The sequence below is a fragment of the Oncorhynchus mykiss genome, chromosome 2 (genome assembly GCF_057628025.1).
Source record: "Oncorhynchus mykiss isolate SJ-2025 chromosome 2, ASM5762802v1, whole genome shotgun sequence".
Taxonomy (NCBI): Eukaryota; Metazoa; Chordata; class Actinopteri; order Salmoniformes; family Salmonidae; genus Oncorhynchus; species Oncorhynchus mykiss.
In genome coordinates, this window is record NC_143023.1 from 63,607,096 (window position 1) to 63,623,138 (window position 16,043).

Sequence of the window (16,043 nt, forward strand, 5' to 3'; positions counted from 1 at the left end):
CAGTTGCCTCTACCAATCTCGTTCTGAACGTCGTATAGCCCGTGACTCTGCACGGACCCGGGTCTCACCAATGAGTTCATACCACAACAATCTTAGTTGAAGATTTATTTACTATAAAGCTAAAATTATGATAAAAGATACACATAGACAAAACATATTATAGGCTATTGATTAGAACTTAGTATAATGGGCCAACAAACTATGGCACGTGTTACCCACAATGGGAATTTAAAAAGAGAGAGAAAAAAGAAAGTACACAAGAGAAATATACATTTGGGTAAATTTGTCAGCTATGCTTATTCTAACCCTAGCCTTGCCACAAACTGCCGCTCTTATGGGTCAGAATATAATGATGTAATTACGTGGGGATGATCCCTGAGGATTCTCTGCGTGGACCGTTCAGCTGTTCGATGACGAACTACTCCGGCGCACCTCCCTGATCGTCCTCCCGATGTCAGTGTCCTTTTGGACTTAGGAGTCTGTTCCCTCACCCTTTGCTCTGGAAGGGGTCTTCTGAGGACAGACAGCTCTGTAGCTCAGAACTCACAGCATAGGAATGGAACCCTTTAGATACCACGATTCGATGGGAGATGGAGGCTAGTTGGTTCGACTTGAATTCACCCGCTTAGACACAGCTACTCATCCGTAGCTTGGGTAGAAAAGGATTTCTTTGTCTTCAAACTTGCATTGTGTTCTGGATTCGTTGACTTTTTAGACCTTGCTGCAGCTTGGATCACGTAGTCTCTGTGAATTCTTTACTCACAGGTTTTATACCCTTGGGTCAGAAGTGGCCGTAACCGCCTTTAGGGCAATTCTCTGGGCGTACCACGTTAATGAGGCAAGGTCTAGATTTTATTCAAATCCAATTTTAGACAAGTAACTAACATTTCATCTTCCCCAAAACATTCTCTTTGATTTGGATATTTTCCATACAATGTACAATGTATAAACATCAAACATATACTAGGAAAACTCTTCACATTACAATGTCTTTGTAATAACGTCATCTATTAACCTTTAATAACAAAACAAAAATGACATACATTTTCATATTCCATCTATCGTCATGACCACCATTGTGGCTGACAGAAACCATTGTTCCAAAGTCCCTTTATTTCATGTTTAATTTGTCTGTGGCCTGAGATTTACCAGGGGCGAGAGGGGTCATAAAACCCCCCACATCTTTAGACCCCTAGATCTCTCCTCCTCTGTTGGGGTTGAGATATAATCTGTAGGGTTGTGGTCTCCTGTAACCTGACCTGGTCAGGACAGTCATGACAGCTGTAACGTTACAAAACGCACTGGAAGGTACAACTAGGGTACAACTACATGTTTTCCAGTTCAGGTTACATGTTTTGGGAAAAAGTCCTGTTTGCAGTTATTAATCTTGATCTACACAATAATTCCATTCTCTACGGTTTTCATGGTAGGGCCGAGGCTTCTCCAAGGCCATGACAGCCAAGGAAGCCCAGGCGTTTGTGGGGGACATCCCCTACTTTGTCAACACCCTACAAGATGACAAACTGTTCCTGGACCCCCCATCCAGCCAGCCCCGGGCCCTCTCCAAACGTCACCGCAGACGCAGAGACACCAGCTCCGACCCATTGGACCTGCTTGTGAGAATACACACACACACACACACTGGACGACACAGGTACATTGATCTGTCTTAGCTATCTTTTCATGTATCTGCAGTTTCCTGAAGATGGGTAATTAAATGTTGTCTGCCAAAATAGATTCAGAGTCATTTGGTGTCAGGGAAACGTAATGTTAAAAGTTCCCAATATTTTATTGACGACATTCTCCTATCTACAGTGTTGATGATAACTCTCCTGCTGTGACCTGTGTGTTTCAGATTAAGTTTGGGAATGGAGAGTGGGTGGTGGGCTCTGTGCACTACGAGAGGAAGAACGAGGTATCTCTCTTAATCATCCCTGCAGTCATCGTCCCCATGCTACTCATCATCCTCATTTCTGTCTACTGCTACAGGTAAGCTACGCAACCAGCATACCGGACAGTACACCATACCGCCTTTCTCCATGCATGTGTGGCCGACAACTTCAGTTGGTGTCACGAAGCCAAGCCAGCTGAATGATGCACACTTGACAGATGTGTGTGTGTGTGTGTGTGTGTGTGTGTGTGTGTGTGTGTGTGTGTGTGTTTGTGTGTGCGTGCGTAACCAGGTAAGCCAGTTGAGAACAAGTTCTCATTTACTACTGCGATCTGGCCACAATAAAGCAAAGCAGTGCGACACAAACAACAACAGAGTTACACATGGAATAAACAAACATACAGTCAATAATACAATAGAAAAGGTATATACAGTGTGTGCAAATGAGGTAGGATAATAAATAGGCCATAGTGGCGAAATAATTACAATATAGCAATATGTGTGTGTGCGCGTAGGAGGAAGAGCCAGCAGGCTGAGAGAGAGTATGAGAAGGTGAAACACCAGCTGGAGAATCTGGAGGAGAGTGTACGAGACCGCTGCAAGAAAGAGTTCACAGGTACTACATTATAACCACAGCTGTTAAGCAGAACTGCCTAAGGCCACCAAGGGTCTTCATTACACAATATTTTACATAATTATACATTCCTTCTACTTCATATGAAGTTCTTCATCGACACATTCATCTGCTTGGCACTTTTTCTTTATCCAAATCTGTCCCAGGAGTTGGTTCAGCACTTCGGTTGCTTTCTCGGAGTCTGACGGCTTCTGGAGGTGTTCCTTTAGGTCATGGTGCTTTCCCGTTTTTCTGTTTTTGGATGGCTTTCTTTATTTCATTTTTACTGGGAAGTTTTGCTTGATATTCATGGCACAAAAGTAACTCACTCACTAGAGGATTGCACCACATAACACTATTACACTATTGAAGGTGTTTAAAGCGGCAATCCTTAATTGAAACATTGGCAAAGTGTTCTCCCCGCCACAGTTTCAGTAAAAAGCTGAGGGATGGGGCTGGAGAAATGCGACCACTCTCAAATCCATAGACTACGCTGTTGATACAAGGCCTGACCATGCATCATATCAACATTTAGTTTTAACCATGTTCTTAGGCTATACAGTGGTTGTTTACATTTACTTTGTTTACAAACATTGGAATAAAACAAGATTTTATTTTATTTTTCTGATCAATGATTTATCTATACAGCGCATCCGGAAAGTATTCAGACCCCTTCCCTTTTTCCACATTTTGTTACGTTACAGACTTATTCTAAAATGGATTAAATTATTGTTTCCCTCATCAATCTACATGCAATACCCCATAATGACTAAGCGAAAACAGTTGTTTTATTTGCAATTTTTTTCCAGACCCTTTGCTATGAGACTCGAAATTTTGCTCAGGTGCATCCTGTTTCCATTGATCATCCTTGAGATGTTTCTACAAGTTGATTGGAGTCTACCTGTGGTAAAGTCAATTGATTGGACATGATTTGGAAAGGCACCAACCTGTCTATCTATATAAGGTCCCACAGTTGACAGTGCATGTCAGAGCAAAAACCAAGACATAGGTGTGATTTCGGGACGAGTCTCTGAATGTCATTGAGTGGCCCAGCCTTAGCCCGGACTTGGACCCAATCAAACATCTCTGGAGAGACCTGAAAATAACTGTGCAGCGACACTCCCCATCTAACCTGACAGAGCTTGAGAGGATCTGCAGAGAAGAATGGGAGAAACTCTCCAAATGCAGGTGTGCCAAGCTTGTAGCGTCATACCCAAGAAGACTCAAGGCTGTAATCGCTGCCATAAGTGCTTCAACAAAGTACTGAGTAACGCTTCTGAATACTTATGTAAATGTGATATTTTTTATTTTTTAAATTTTTTAAAATACATTTGCAACTATTTCTAAAAACCTGTTTTTGCTTTGTCATTATGGGGTATTGTGTGTAGATTGATGAGGGGAGGGGGACAACTGAATCCATTTTAGAATAAGGCTGTAACGTAACAAAATGTGGAAAAAGTCAAGGGTTCTGAATACTTTACAAATGCACTGTACACTAGATGACTGATAGGGGTGCTGTTTTGAAGCCACCGTGCCTCCATCTTGGCACTCCCCAACCATTGTTACAAGTATTTCTAAAGCTATAGAAATACATTTCATGAATGTCTACATTCATTTTTGCCACGTTTATTATATTAGACACCTTAATGCATACTTTTAAATTATATTCTGTGAGCTAAACATAAAAAAACATTATAAAAACATTTTCATTAAAGAATTTTTTGAGATTACTAATGTTACTGTTCCCACTACAACAGAAAATGTGTAGGAATAACATTGTTTCAACCCCACATGTGTATCTGCAATTCCACATGTGAAAGTGAGATTTTCATAGTTTGAGTTTTCTTACATGTGAAACTGCATTTCACATATGAGGTGAAGACATGTTATTCTCCTCACATGTGAAAAGCTGGTGTTAACATGTGAACTCTAAATGTAAAATGCGGGGAAATATGTTTTTGCTTGTGAAATTTAAGCTCAACATGTGAAAAAAGCAATTTCGCATTTTTCTTCTAAGGGAGTAAATGTTTACTGTATGTTGCTCAAAAGTCTAAGGATGAGGACATGTGCAAAGTACTTAGATGTTTCTTTGTCTCTCCCCTGCCAGACCTGATGATAGAGATGGAGGACCATACCAACGACCTGAGCGAGGGGCGAATCCCCTTCCTGGACTATAAGACCTACACGGACCGCGTCTTCTTCCTGCCCTCCAAGGACGGGGCCAATGATGTGATGATCACGGGCAAGCTGGACATCCCTGAGGCACGGAAGGCCATCGTGGCCCAGGCCCTCAACCAGTTCTCCAACCTGCTCAACTCCAAGACCTTCCTCATTAACGTAAGGCACATTGAGCCTAGCCAAATAATATATCTGGTTGTATTTCAGTAGTCTAAAGAGGCTTTCTCTTCTTGTTTCCCTGATCTTAATCTGCGCTGATCTAAAAAAACGATGAAAGGTGAAAGCTGTGTTGGATGCCTGTTGGATATATTGGTGGCCTGTATATGTGTTATGCCTGCACCAGTCCAATCTGTTCATATTAGAGCAGATGAAGGAAAGGAGACCTGGAGAGATGGCTATTTCAGATGATTGAGATCTCCCTTCTATTGTTTGAGTTGGAAGATTTACCAACAGTTTATGTCAATTGGATTGTCGTTAACTGGGTCTTCTGTCAATCTTCATTGTGTGTGTAGTTCATCAAGACTCTGGAGGGCCGTCCAGACTTCAACGCCCGGGCCAAGGTGTACTTTGCCTCCCTGCTGACAGTGGCTCTGCACGGGAAGCTGGAGTACTACACTGACATCATGAGGACCTTGCTGCTGGAGCTCATGGGGAACTATGTCGACAGCAAGAACCCCAAACTCATGCTGCGCAGGTCAGGGGTATTACTCTCTAGCTTTAGGTTCTGTTTGCTTTAGTTTTGGTAGCTTAAGTTTTGGTAGTTTTAGTTTTGAAAGCTGTAGCTTTAGTTTCGCTAGATTTAGTTTTGGTAGCTTTAGCTCTGGTAGCTTTAGCTTTGGTGGCTTTAGTTTCGGTATATTTAGTTCTACTAGCGTATGTTCTGGTTTCCCATGGCAGCCAACATCACACCTAACAGCCAGTGGCTTGTCCGTTTAGCCTACAACACCAGCGTTGGAGACAGTGGCCATCTCCAGTTCACAGCATAAAGGAGATCCTGAACAGAGCCTGGTTGTCTAGTGGAACAGAACCTGGGGTTGTGTCATGTCAACTGTCAACTGTGCTCGGCAGTGTTTGAGTGGCTGTGCTGCAGTACAACATGTGTAATTATCTCCAATGGAGGAGCTAATTATGCTGATTGGTCCATTGTTCTAACATCCTCCACATACACATAACTGTTCATTGGTTGTGCTAATGCCTGACAATAGGTCCTGTGAATGGAGAGGGGTTACAGCAGTTCATTCTAAAGGTTGCTTTTTTATTGGTATTGTGAGATGTGTCAGTCACTCTTTTGTTTTGTCCTGTAGGTCGAAGACTGTAATAGAAATGTTGAGATGTGTCACTCAGCCCTGTGTTTTGTCCTGTCCTGCAGGTCGGAGACCGTTGTGGAGAGGATGCTGTGTAATTGGATGTCCATCTGTCTTTACCAGTTCCTCAAGGTGATGACATGACACTCTTTCATTCAATATATTGCTGATATGTCATTAGTATGTGTGTGTGCGTTAAGGAGCCTCCTGAGTTTAGAAAAACATTATTTTTGTGGACATTTCATATTATGTGAAGAGTGTCAGAGATGCAACAATGTAGCGAATATTCTGACTGCACTCTGACCTCCTGTGTTGTCAACAGGACTCTGCAGGGGAGCCCTTGTACAAACTGTTCCGAGCCATCAAGCACCAGATCGAGAAAGGTCCAGTAGACGCCAGAGTGAAGAAGGCCAAGTACACCCTGAACGACACGGGCCTGCTGGGAGACGACGTGGAGTACTGCGTTCTGGTGAGTGACGCCACAGCGTTACCATGGTTACCCCCCCCCCCCCCCCTGACAACAGCTACTACTGCTATTGTGTTCTTCCGAGTCTGTTCTGACTGCCTTTTCACTGACTGCCCTGATCGCAATTATGTGTCGCATCCATGAACCCTTTTATCTTTTTTATACTGCGTCTACATACTGTGCCTTCCTACACTGTACCAAGTCAAGACCCTTTATATCACGTTATACTGTGCCTACCGTACCTACACTGTACCAAGTCAAGGCCCTTTATATCACGTTATACTGTGCCTACCGTACCTACACTGTACCAAGTCAAGGCCCTTTATGTCACGTTATACTGTGCCTACCGTACCTACACTGTACCAAGTCAAGACCCTTTATATCACGTTATACTGTGCCTACCGTACCTACACTGTACCAAGTCAAGGCCCTTTATATCACGTTATACTGTGCCTACCGTACCTACACTGTACCAAGTCAAGGCCCTTTATGTCACGTTATACTGTGCCTACCGTACCTACACTGTACCAAGTCAAGACCCTTTATGTCACGTTATACTGTGCCTACCTACACTGTACCAAGTCAAGGCCCTTTATATCACGTTATACTGTGCCTACCTACACTGTACCAATTCAAGACCCTTTATGTCACGTTATACTGTGCCTACCTACACTGTACCAAGTCAAGACCCTTTATGTCACGTTATACTGTGCCTACCTACACTGTACCAATTCAAGACCCTTTATGTCACGTTATACTGTGCCTACCTACACTGTACCAAGTCAAGACCCTTTATATCACGTTATACTGTGCCTACCTACACTGTACCAAGTCAAGACCCTTTATGTCACGTTATACTGTGCCTACCTACACTGTACCAATTCAAGGCCCTTTATGTCACGTTATACTGTGCCTACCTACACTGTACCAAGTCAAGACCCTTTATATCACGTTATACTGTGCCTACCGTACCTACACTGTACCAAGTCAAGACCCTTTATATCACGTTATACTGTGCCTACCGTACCTACACTGTACCAAGTCAAGACCCTTTATGTCACGTTATACTGTGCCTACCTACACTGTACCAAGTCAAGGCCCTTTATATCACGTTATACTGTGCCTACCGTACCTACACTGTACCAATTCAAGACCCTTTATGTCACGTTATACTGTGCCTACCTACACTGTACCAAGTCAAGAACCTTTATATCACGTTATACTGTGCCTACCTACACTGTACCAAGTCAAGGCCCTTTATATCACGTTATACTGTGCCTAACTAAACTGTACCAATTCAAGACCCTTTATATCACGTTATACTGTGCCTACCTACACTGTACCAAGTCAAGGCCCTTTATATCACGTTATACTGTGCCTACCTACACTGTACCAAGTCAAGACCCTTTATATCACGTTATACTGTGCCTACCGTACCTACACTGTACCAAGTCAAGGCCCTTTATATCACGTTATACTGTGCCTACCGTACCTACACTGTACCAATTCAAGACCCTTTATATCACGTTATACTGTGCCTACCGTACCTACACTGTACCAAGTCAAGGCCCTTTATATCACGTTATACTGTGCCAACCGTACCTACACTGTACCAAGTCAAGACCCTTTATATCACGTTATACTGTGCCTACCTACACTGTACCAAGTCAAGGCCCTTTATATCACGTTATACTGTGCCTACCTACACTGTACCAAGTCAAGGCCCTTTATATCACGTTATACTGTGCCTACCTACACTGTACCAAGTCAAGACCCTTTATATCACGTTATACTGTGCCTACCGTACCTACACTGTACCAAGTCAAGACCCTTTATATCACGTTATACTGTGCCTACCGTACCTACACTGTACCAAGTCAAGACCCTTTATATCACGTTATACTGTGCCTACCTACACTGTACCAATTCAAGACCCTTTATATCACGTTATACTGTGCCTACCGTACCTACACTGTACCAAGTCAAGGCCCTTTATATCACGTTATACTGTGCCTACCGTACCTACACTGTACCAATTCAAGACCCTTTATGTCACGTTATACTGTGCCTACCTACACTGTACCAATTCAAGACCCTTTATATCACGTTATACTGTGCCTACCTACACTGTACCAAGTCAAGACCCTTTATATCACGTTATACTGTGCCTACCGTACCTACACTGTACCAAGTCAAGACCCTTTATATCACGTTATACTGTGCCTACCTACACTGTACCAATTCAAGACCCTTTATATCACGTTATACTGTGCCTACCTACACTGTACCAAGTCAAGACCCTTTATGTCACGTTATACTGTGCCTACCGTACCTACACTGTACCAATTCAAGACCCTTTATATCACGTTATACTGTGCCTACCGTACCTACACTGTACCAAGTCAAGGCCCTTTATATCACGTTATACTGTGCCAACCGTACCTACACTGTACCAAGTCAAGACCCTTTATATCACGTTATACTGTGCCTACCTACACTGTACCAAGTCAAGGCCCTTTATATCACGTTATACTGTGCCTACCTACACTGTACCAAGTCAAGGCCCTTTATATCACGTTATACTGTGCCTACCTACACTGTACCAAGTCAAGACCCTTTATATCACGTTATACTGTGCCTACCGTACCTACACTGTACCAAGTCAAGACCCTTTATATCACGTTATACTGTGCCTACCGTACCTACACTGTACCAAGTCAAGACCCTTTATATCACGTTATACTGTGCCTACCTACACTGTACCAATTCAAGACCCTTTATATCACGTTATACTGTGCCTACCGTACCTACACTGTACCAAGTCAAGGCCCTTTATATCACGTTATACTGTGCCTACCGTACCTACACTGTACCAAGTCAAGGCCCTTTATATCACGTTATACTGTGCCTACCTACACTGTACCAAGTCAAGACCCTTTATATCACGTTATACTGTGCCTACCTACACTGTACCAAGTCAAGGCCCTTTATATCACGTTATACTGTGCCTACCTACACTGTACCAAGTCAAGACCCTTTATATCACGTTATACTGTGCCTACCTACACTGTACCAAGTCAAGACCCTTTATATCACGTTATACTGTGCCTACCGTACCTACACTGTACCAAGTCAAGGCCCTTTATATCACGTTATACTGTGCCTACCGTACCTACACTGTACCAATTCAAGACCCTTTATATCACGTTATACTGTGCCTACCTACACTGTACCAATTCTAGACCCTTTATATCACGTTATACTGTGCCTACCGTACCTACACTGTACCAAGTCAAGACCCTTTATATCACGTTATACTGTGCCTACCGTACCTACACTGTACCAATTCAAGACCCTTTATGTCACGTTATACTGTGCCTACCTACACTGTACCAATTCAAGACCCTTTATATCACGTTATACTGTGCCTACCTACACTGTACCAAGTCAAGACCCTTTATATCACGTTATACTGTGCCTACCGTACCTACACTGTACCAAGTCAAGACCCTTTATATCACGTTATACTGTGCCTACCTACACTGTACCAATTCAAGACCCTTTATATCACGTTATACTGTGCCTACCTACACTGTACCAAGTCAAGACCCTTTATGTCACGTTATACTGTGCCTACCTACACTGTACCAATTCAAGACCCTTTATATCACGTTATACTGTGCCTACCTACACTGTACCAATTCTAGACCCTTTATATCACGTTATACTGTGCCTACCGTACCTACACTGTACCAAGTCAAGGCCCTTTATATCACGTTATACTGTGCCTAACTAAACTGTACCAATTCTAGACCCTTTATATCACGTTATACTGTGCCTACCGTACCTACACTGTACCAAGTCAAGACCCTTTATATCACGTTATACTGTGCCTACCGTACCTACACTGTACCAAGTCAAGACCCTTTATATCACGTTATACTGTGCCTACCGTACCTACACTGTACCAATTCAAGACCCTTTATATCACGTTATACTGTGCCTACCGTACCTACACTGTACCAAGTCAAGACCCTTTATATCACGTTATACTGTGCCTACCTACACTGTACCAAGTCAAGACCCTTTATATCACGTTATACTGTGCCTACCTACACTGTACCAAGTCAAGGCCCTTTATGTCACGTTATACTGTGCCTACCTACACTGTACCAAGTCAAGGCCCTTTATATCACGTTATACTGTGCCTACCTACACTGTACCAAGTCAAGACCCTTTATATCACGTTATACTGTGACTACCATACCTACACTGTACCAATTCAAGACCCTTTATATCACGTTATACTGTGCCTACCGTACCTACACTGTACCAATTCAAGACCCTTTATATCACGTTATACTGTGCCTACCTACACTGTACCAAGTCAAGGCCCTTTATGTCACGTTATACTGTACCTACCTACACTGTACCAATTCAAGACCCTTTATATCACGTTATACTGTACCTACCTACACTGTACCAAGTCAAGGCCCTTTATATCACGTTATACTGTGCCTACCGTACCTACACTGTACCAAGTCAAGGCCCTTTATATCACGTTATACTGTGCCTACCGTACCTACACTGTACCAAGTCAAGGCCCTTTATATCACGTTATACTGTGCCTACCTACACTGTACCAATTCAAGACCCTTTATATCACGTTATACTGTGCCTACCGTACCTACACTGTACCAATTCAAGACCCTTTATATCACGTTATACTGTGCCTACCGTACCTACACTGTACCAATTCAAGACCCTTTATGTCACGTTATACTGTGCCTACCGTACCTACACTGTACCAATTCAAGACCCTTTATATCACGTTATACTGTGCCTACCGTACCTACACTGTACCAAGTCAAGACCCTTTATATCACGTTATACTGTGCCTACCGTACCTACACTGTACCAATTCAAGACCCTTTATATCACGTTATACTGTGCCTACCGTACCTACACTGTACCAAGTCAAGACCCTTTATGTCACGTTATACTGTGCCTACCTACACTGTACCAAGTCAAGGCCCTTTATATCACGTTATACTGTGCCTACCTACACTGTACCAAGTCAAGGCCCTTTATATCACGTTATACTGTGCCTACCTACACTGTACCAAGTCAAGGCCCTTTATATCACGTTATACTGTGCCTACCGTACCTACACTGTACCAAGTCAAGGCCCTTTATATCACGTTATACTGTGCCTACCTACACTGTACCAAGTCAAGGCCCTTTATATCACGTTATACTGTGCCTACCTACACTGTACCAAGTCAAGACCCTTTATATCACGTTATACTGTGCCTACCTACACTGTACCAAGTCAAGACCCTTTATATCACGTTATACTGTGCCTACCTACACTGTACCAATTCAAGACCCTTTATATCACGTTATACTGTGCCTACCGTACCTACACTGTACCAAGTCAAGGCCCTTTATATCACGTTATACTGTGCCTACCGTACCTACACTGTACCAAGTCAAGACCCTTTATATCACGTTATACTGTGCCTACCTACACTGTACCAAGTCAAGACCCTTTATATCACGTTATACTGTGCCTACCGTACCTACACTGTACCAAGTCAAGGCCCTTTATATCACGTTATACTGTGCCTACCGTACCTACACTGTACCAAGTCAAGGCCCTTTATATCACGTTATACTGTGCCTACCGTACCTACACTGTACCAATTCAAGACCCTTTATATCACGTTATACTGTGCCTACCTACACTGTACCAAGTCAAGGCCCTTCATATCACGTTACACTGTGCCTACCTACACTGTACCAAGTCAAGACCCTTTATATCACGTTATACTGTGCCTACCTACACTGTACCAATTCAAGACCCTTTATATCACGTTATACTGTGCCTACCTACACTGTACCAAGTCAAGACCCTTTATATCACGTTATACTGTGCCTACCTACACTGTACCAAGTCAAGGCCCTTTATATCACGTTATACTGTGCCTACCGTACCTACACTGTACCAAGTCAAGGCCCTTTATATCACGTTATACTGTGCCTACCTACACTGTACCAAGTCAAGACCCTTTATATCACGTTATACTGTGCCTACCTACACTGTACCAAGTCAAGACCCTTTATATCACGTTATACTGTGCCTACCGTACCTACACTGTACCAAGTCAAGGCCCTTTATATCACGTTATACTGTGCCTACCTACACTGTACCAAGTCAAGACCCTTTATATCACGTTATACTGTGCCTACCGTACCTACACTGTACCAAGTCAAGGCCCTTTATATCACTTTATACTGTGCCTACCGTACCTACACTGTACCAAGTCAAGGCCCTTTATATCACGTTATACTGTGCCTACCGTACCTACACTGTACCAATTCAAGACCCTTTATATCACGTTATACTGTGCCTACCTACACTGTACCAAGTCAAGGCCCTTCATATCACGTTACACTGTGCCTACCTACACTGTACCAAGTCAAGACCCTTTATATCACGTTATACTGTGCCTACCTACACTGTACCAATTCAAGACCCTTTATATCACGTTATACTGTGCCTACCTACACTGTACCAAGTCAAGACCCTTTATATCACGTTATACTGTGCCTACCTACACTGTACCAAGTCAAGGCCCTTTATATCACGTTATACTGTGCCTACCGTACCTACACTGTACCAAGTCAAGGCCCTTTATATCACGTTATACTGTGCCTACCTACACTGTACCAAGTCAAGACCCTTTATATCACGTTATACTGTGCCTACCTACACTGTACCAAGTCAAGACCCTTTATATCACGTTATACTGTGCCTACCGTACCTACACTGTACCAAGTCAAGGCCCTTTATATCACGTTATACTGTGCCTACCGTACCTACACTGTACCAAGTCAAGACCCTTTATATCACGTTATACTGTGCCTACCGTACCTACACTGTACCAAGTCAAGGCCCTTTATATCACGTTATACTGTGCCTACCGTACCTACACTGTACCAATTCAAGACCCTTTATGTCACGTTATACTGTGCCTACCTACACTGTACCAATTCAAGACCCTTTATATCACGTTATACTGTGCCTACCTACACTGTACCAAGTCAAGACCCTTTATATCACGTTATACTGTGCCTACCGTACCTACACTGTACCAAGTCAAGACCCTTTATGTCACGTTATACTGTGCCTACCTACACTGTACCAATTCAAGACCCTTTATATCACGTTATACTGTGCCTACCTACACTGTACCAAGTCAAGACCCTTTATATCACGTTATACTGTGCCTACCTACACTGTACCAATTCAAGACCCTTTATATCACGTTATACTGTGCCTACCGTACCTACACTGTACCAAGTCAAGACCCTTTATGTCACGTTATACTGTGCCTACCTACACTGTACCAAGTCAAGACCCTTTATGTCACGTTATACTGTGCCTACCTACACTGTACCAAGTCAAGACCCTTTATATCACGTTATACTGTGCCTACCTACACTGTACCAATTCAAGACCCTTTATATCACGTTATACTGTGCCTACCTACACTGTACCAAGTCAAGGCCCTTTATATCACGTTATACTGTGCCTACCTACACTGTACCAAGTCAAGACCCTTTATATCACGTTATACTGTGCCTACCTACACTGTACCAAGTCAAGGCCCTTTATATCACGTTATACTGTGCCTACCTACACTGTACCAAGTCAAGACCCTTTATATCACGTTATACTGTGCCTACCGTACCTACACTGTACCAAGTCAAGGCCCTTTATATCACGTTATACTGTGCCTACCTACACTGTACCAAGTCAAGGCCCTTTATATCACGTTATACTGTGCCTACCTACACTGTACCAAGTCAAGGCCCTTTATATCACGCTATACTGTGCCTACCTACACTGTACCAAGTCAAGGCCCTTTATGTCACGTTATACTGTGCCTACCTACACTGTACCAAGTCAAGACCCTTTATGTCATGTTATACTGTGCCTACCTACACTGTACCAAGTCAAGACCCTTTATATCACGTTATACTGTGCCTACCTACACTGTACCAAGTCAAGACCCTTTATATCACGTTATACTGTGCCTACCTACACTGTACCAAGTCAAGACCCTTTATATCACGTTATACTGTGCCTACCTACACTGTACCAAGTCAAGACCCTTTATATCACGTTATACTGTGCCTACCTACACTGTACCAAGTCAAGACCCTTTATATCACGTTATACTGTGCCTACCTACACTGTACCAAGTCAAGACCCTTTATATCACGTTATACTGTGCCTACCTACACTGTACCAATTCAAGACCCTTTATATCACGTTATACTGTGCCTACCGTACCTACACTGTACCAAGTCAAGACCCTTTATATCACGTTATACTGTGCCTACCTACACTGTACCAAGTCAAGACCCTTTATATCACGTTATACTGTGCCTACCTACACTGTACCAAGTCAAGACCCTTTATATCACGTTATACTGTGCCTACCTACACTGTACCAAGTCAAGACCCTTTATATCACGTTATACTGTGCCTACCTACACTGTACCAATTCAAGACCCTTTATATCACGTTATACTGTGCCTACCGTACCTACACTGTACCAAGTCAAGACCCTTTATATCACGTTATACTGTGCCTACCTACACTGTACCAAGTCAAGGCCCTTTATATCACGTTATACTGTGCCTACCTACACTGTACCAAGTCAAGGCCCTTTATATCACGTTATACTGTGCCTACCTACACTGTACCAAGTCAAGACCCTTTATATCACGTTATACTGTGCCTACCGTACCTACACTGTACCAAGTCAAGACCCTTTATGTCACGTTATACTGTGCCTACCTACACTGTACCAATTCAAGACCCTTTATATCACGTTATACTGTGCCTACCTACACTGTACCAATTCAAGACCCTTTTTGTATATGTATGTATATTTATATATATATTTCTGTATATAGGCTACCTACACTACCAATTCAAGTTCTGACTCACTGTATATAGGCTACCTACACTACCAATTCAAGTTCTGACTCACTGTATATAGGCTACCTACACTACCAATTCAAGTTCTGACTCACTGTATATAGGCTACCTACACTACCAATTCAAGTTCTGACTCACTGTATATAGGCTACCTACACTACCAATTCAAGTTCTGACTCACTGTATATAGGCTACCTACACTACCAATTCAAGTTCTGACTCACTGTATATAGGCTACCTACACTACCAATTCAAGTTCTGACTCACTGTATATAGGCTACCTACACTACCAATTCAAGTTCTGACTCACTGTATATAGGCTACCTACACTACCAATTCAAGTTCTGACTCACTGTATATAGGCTACCTACACTACCAATTCAAGTTCTGACTCACTGTATATAGGCTACCTACACTACCAATTCAAGTTCTGACTCACTGTATATAGGCTACCTACACTACCAATTCAAGTTCTGACTCACTGTATATAGGCTACCTACACTACCAATTCAAGTTCTGACTCACTGTATATAGGCTACCTACACTACCAATTCAAGTTCTGACTCACTGTATAT

General features: G+C 42.7%; 1 protein-coding gene across 1 annotated transcript in view; it reads left to right on the forward strand.

The window, feature by feature from the left end:
• The window catches only part of plxnb2b (plexin b2b), a 180,954-nt gene that overhangs the window by 156,207 nt on the left and 8,704 nt on the right, over positions 1-16,043 (forward strand). The window contains exons 21-27 of the mRNA XM_036952823.2: positions 1,431-1,616; positions 1,856-1,989; positions 2,407-2,507; positions 4,612-4,841; positions 5,195-5,376; positions 6,052-6,118; positions 6,309-6,455. Coding sequence (XP_036808718.2) covers positions 1,431-1,616; positions 1,856-1,989; positions 2,407-2,507; positions 4,612-4,841; positions 5,195-5,376; positions 6,052-6,118; positions 6,309-6,455 — 1,047 coding nt within the window. The remainder of the gene's footprint in view (positions 1-1,430; positions 1,617-1,855; positions 1,990-2,406; positions 2,508-4,611; positions 4,842-5,194; positions 5,377-6,051; positions 6,119-6,308; positions 6,456-16,043) is intronic.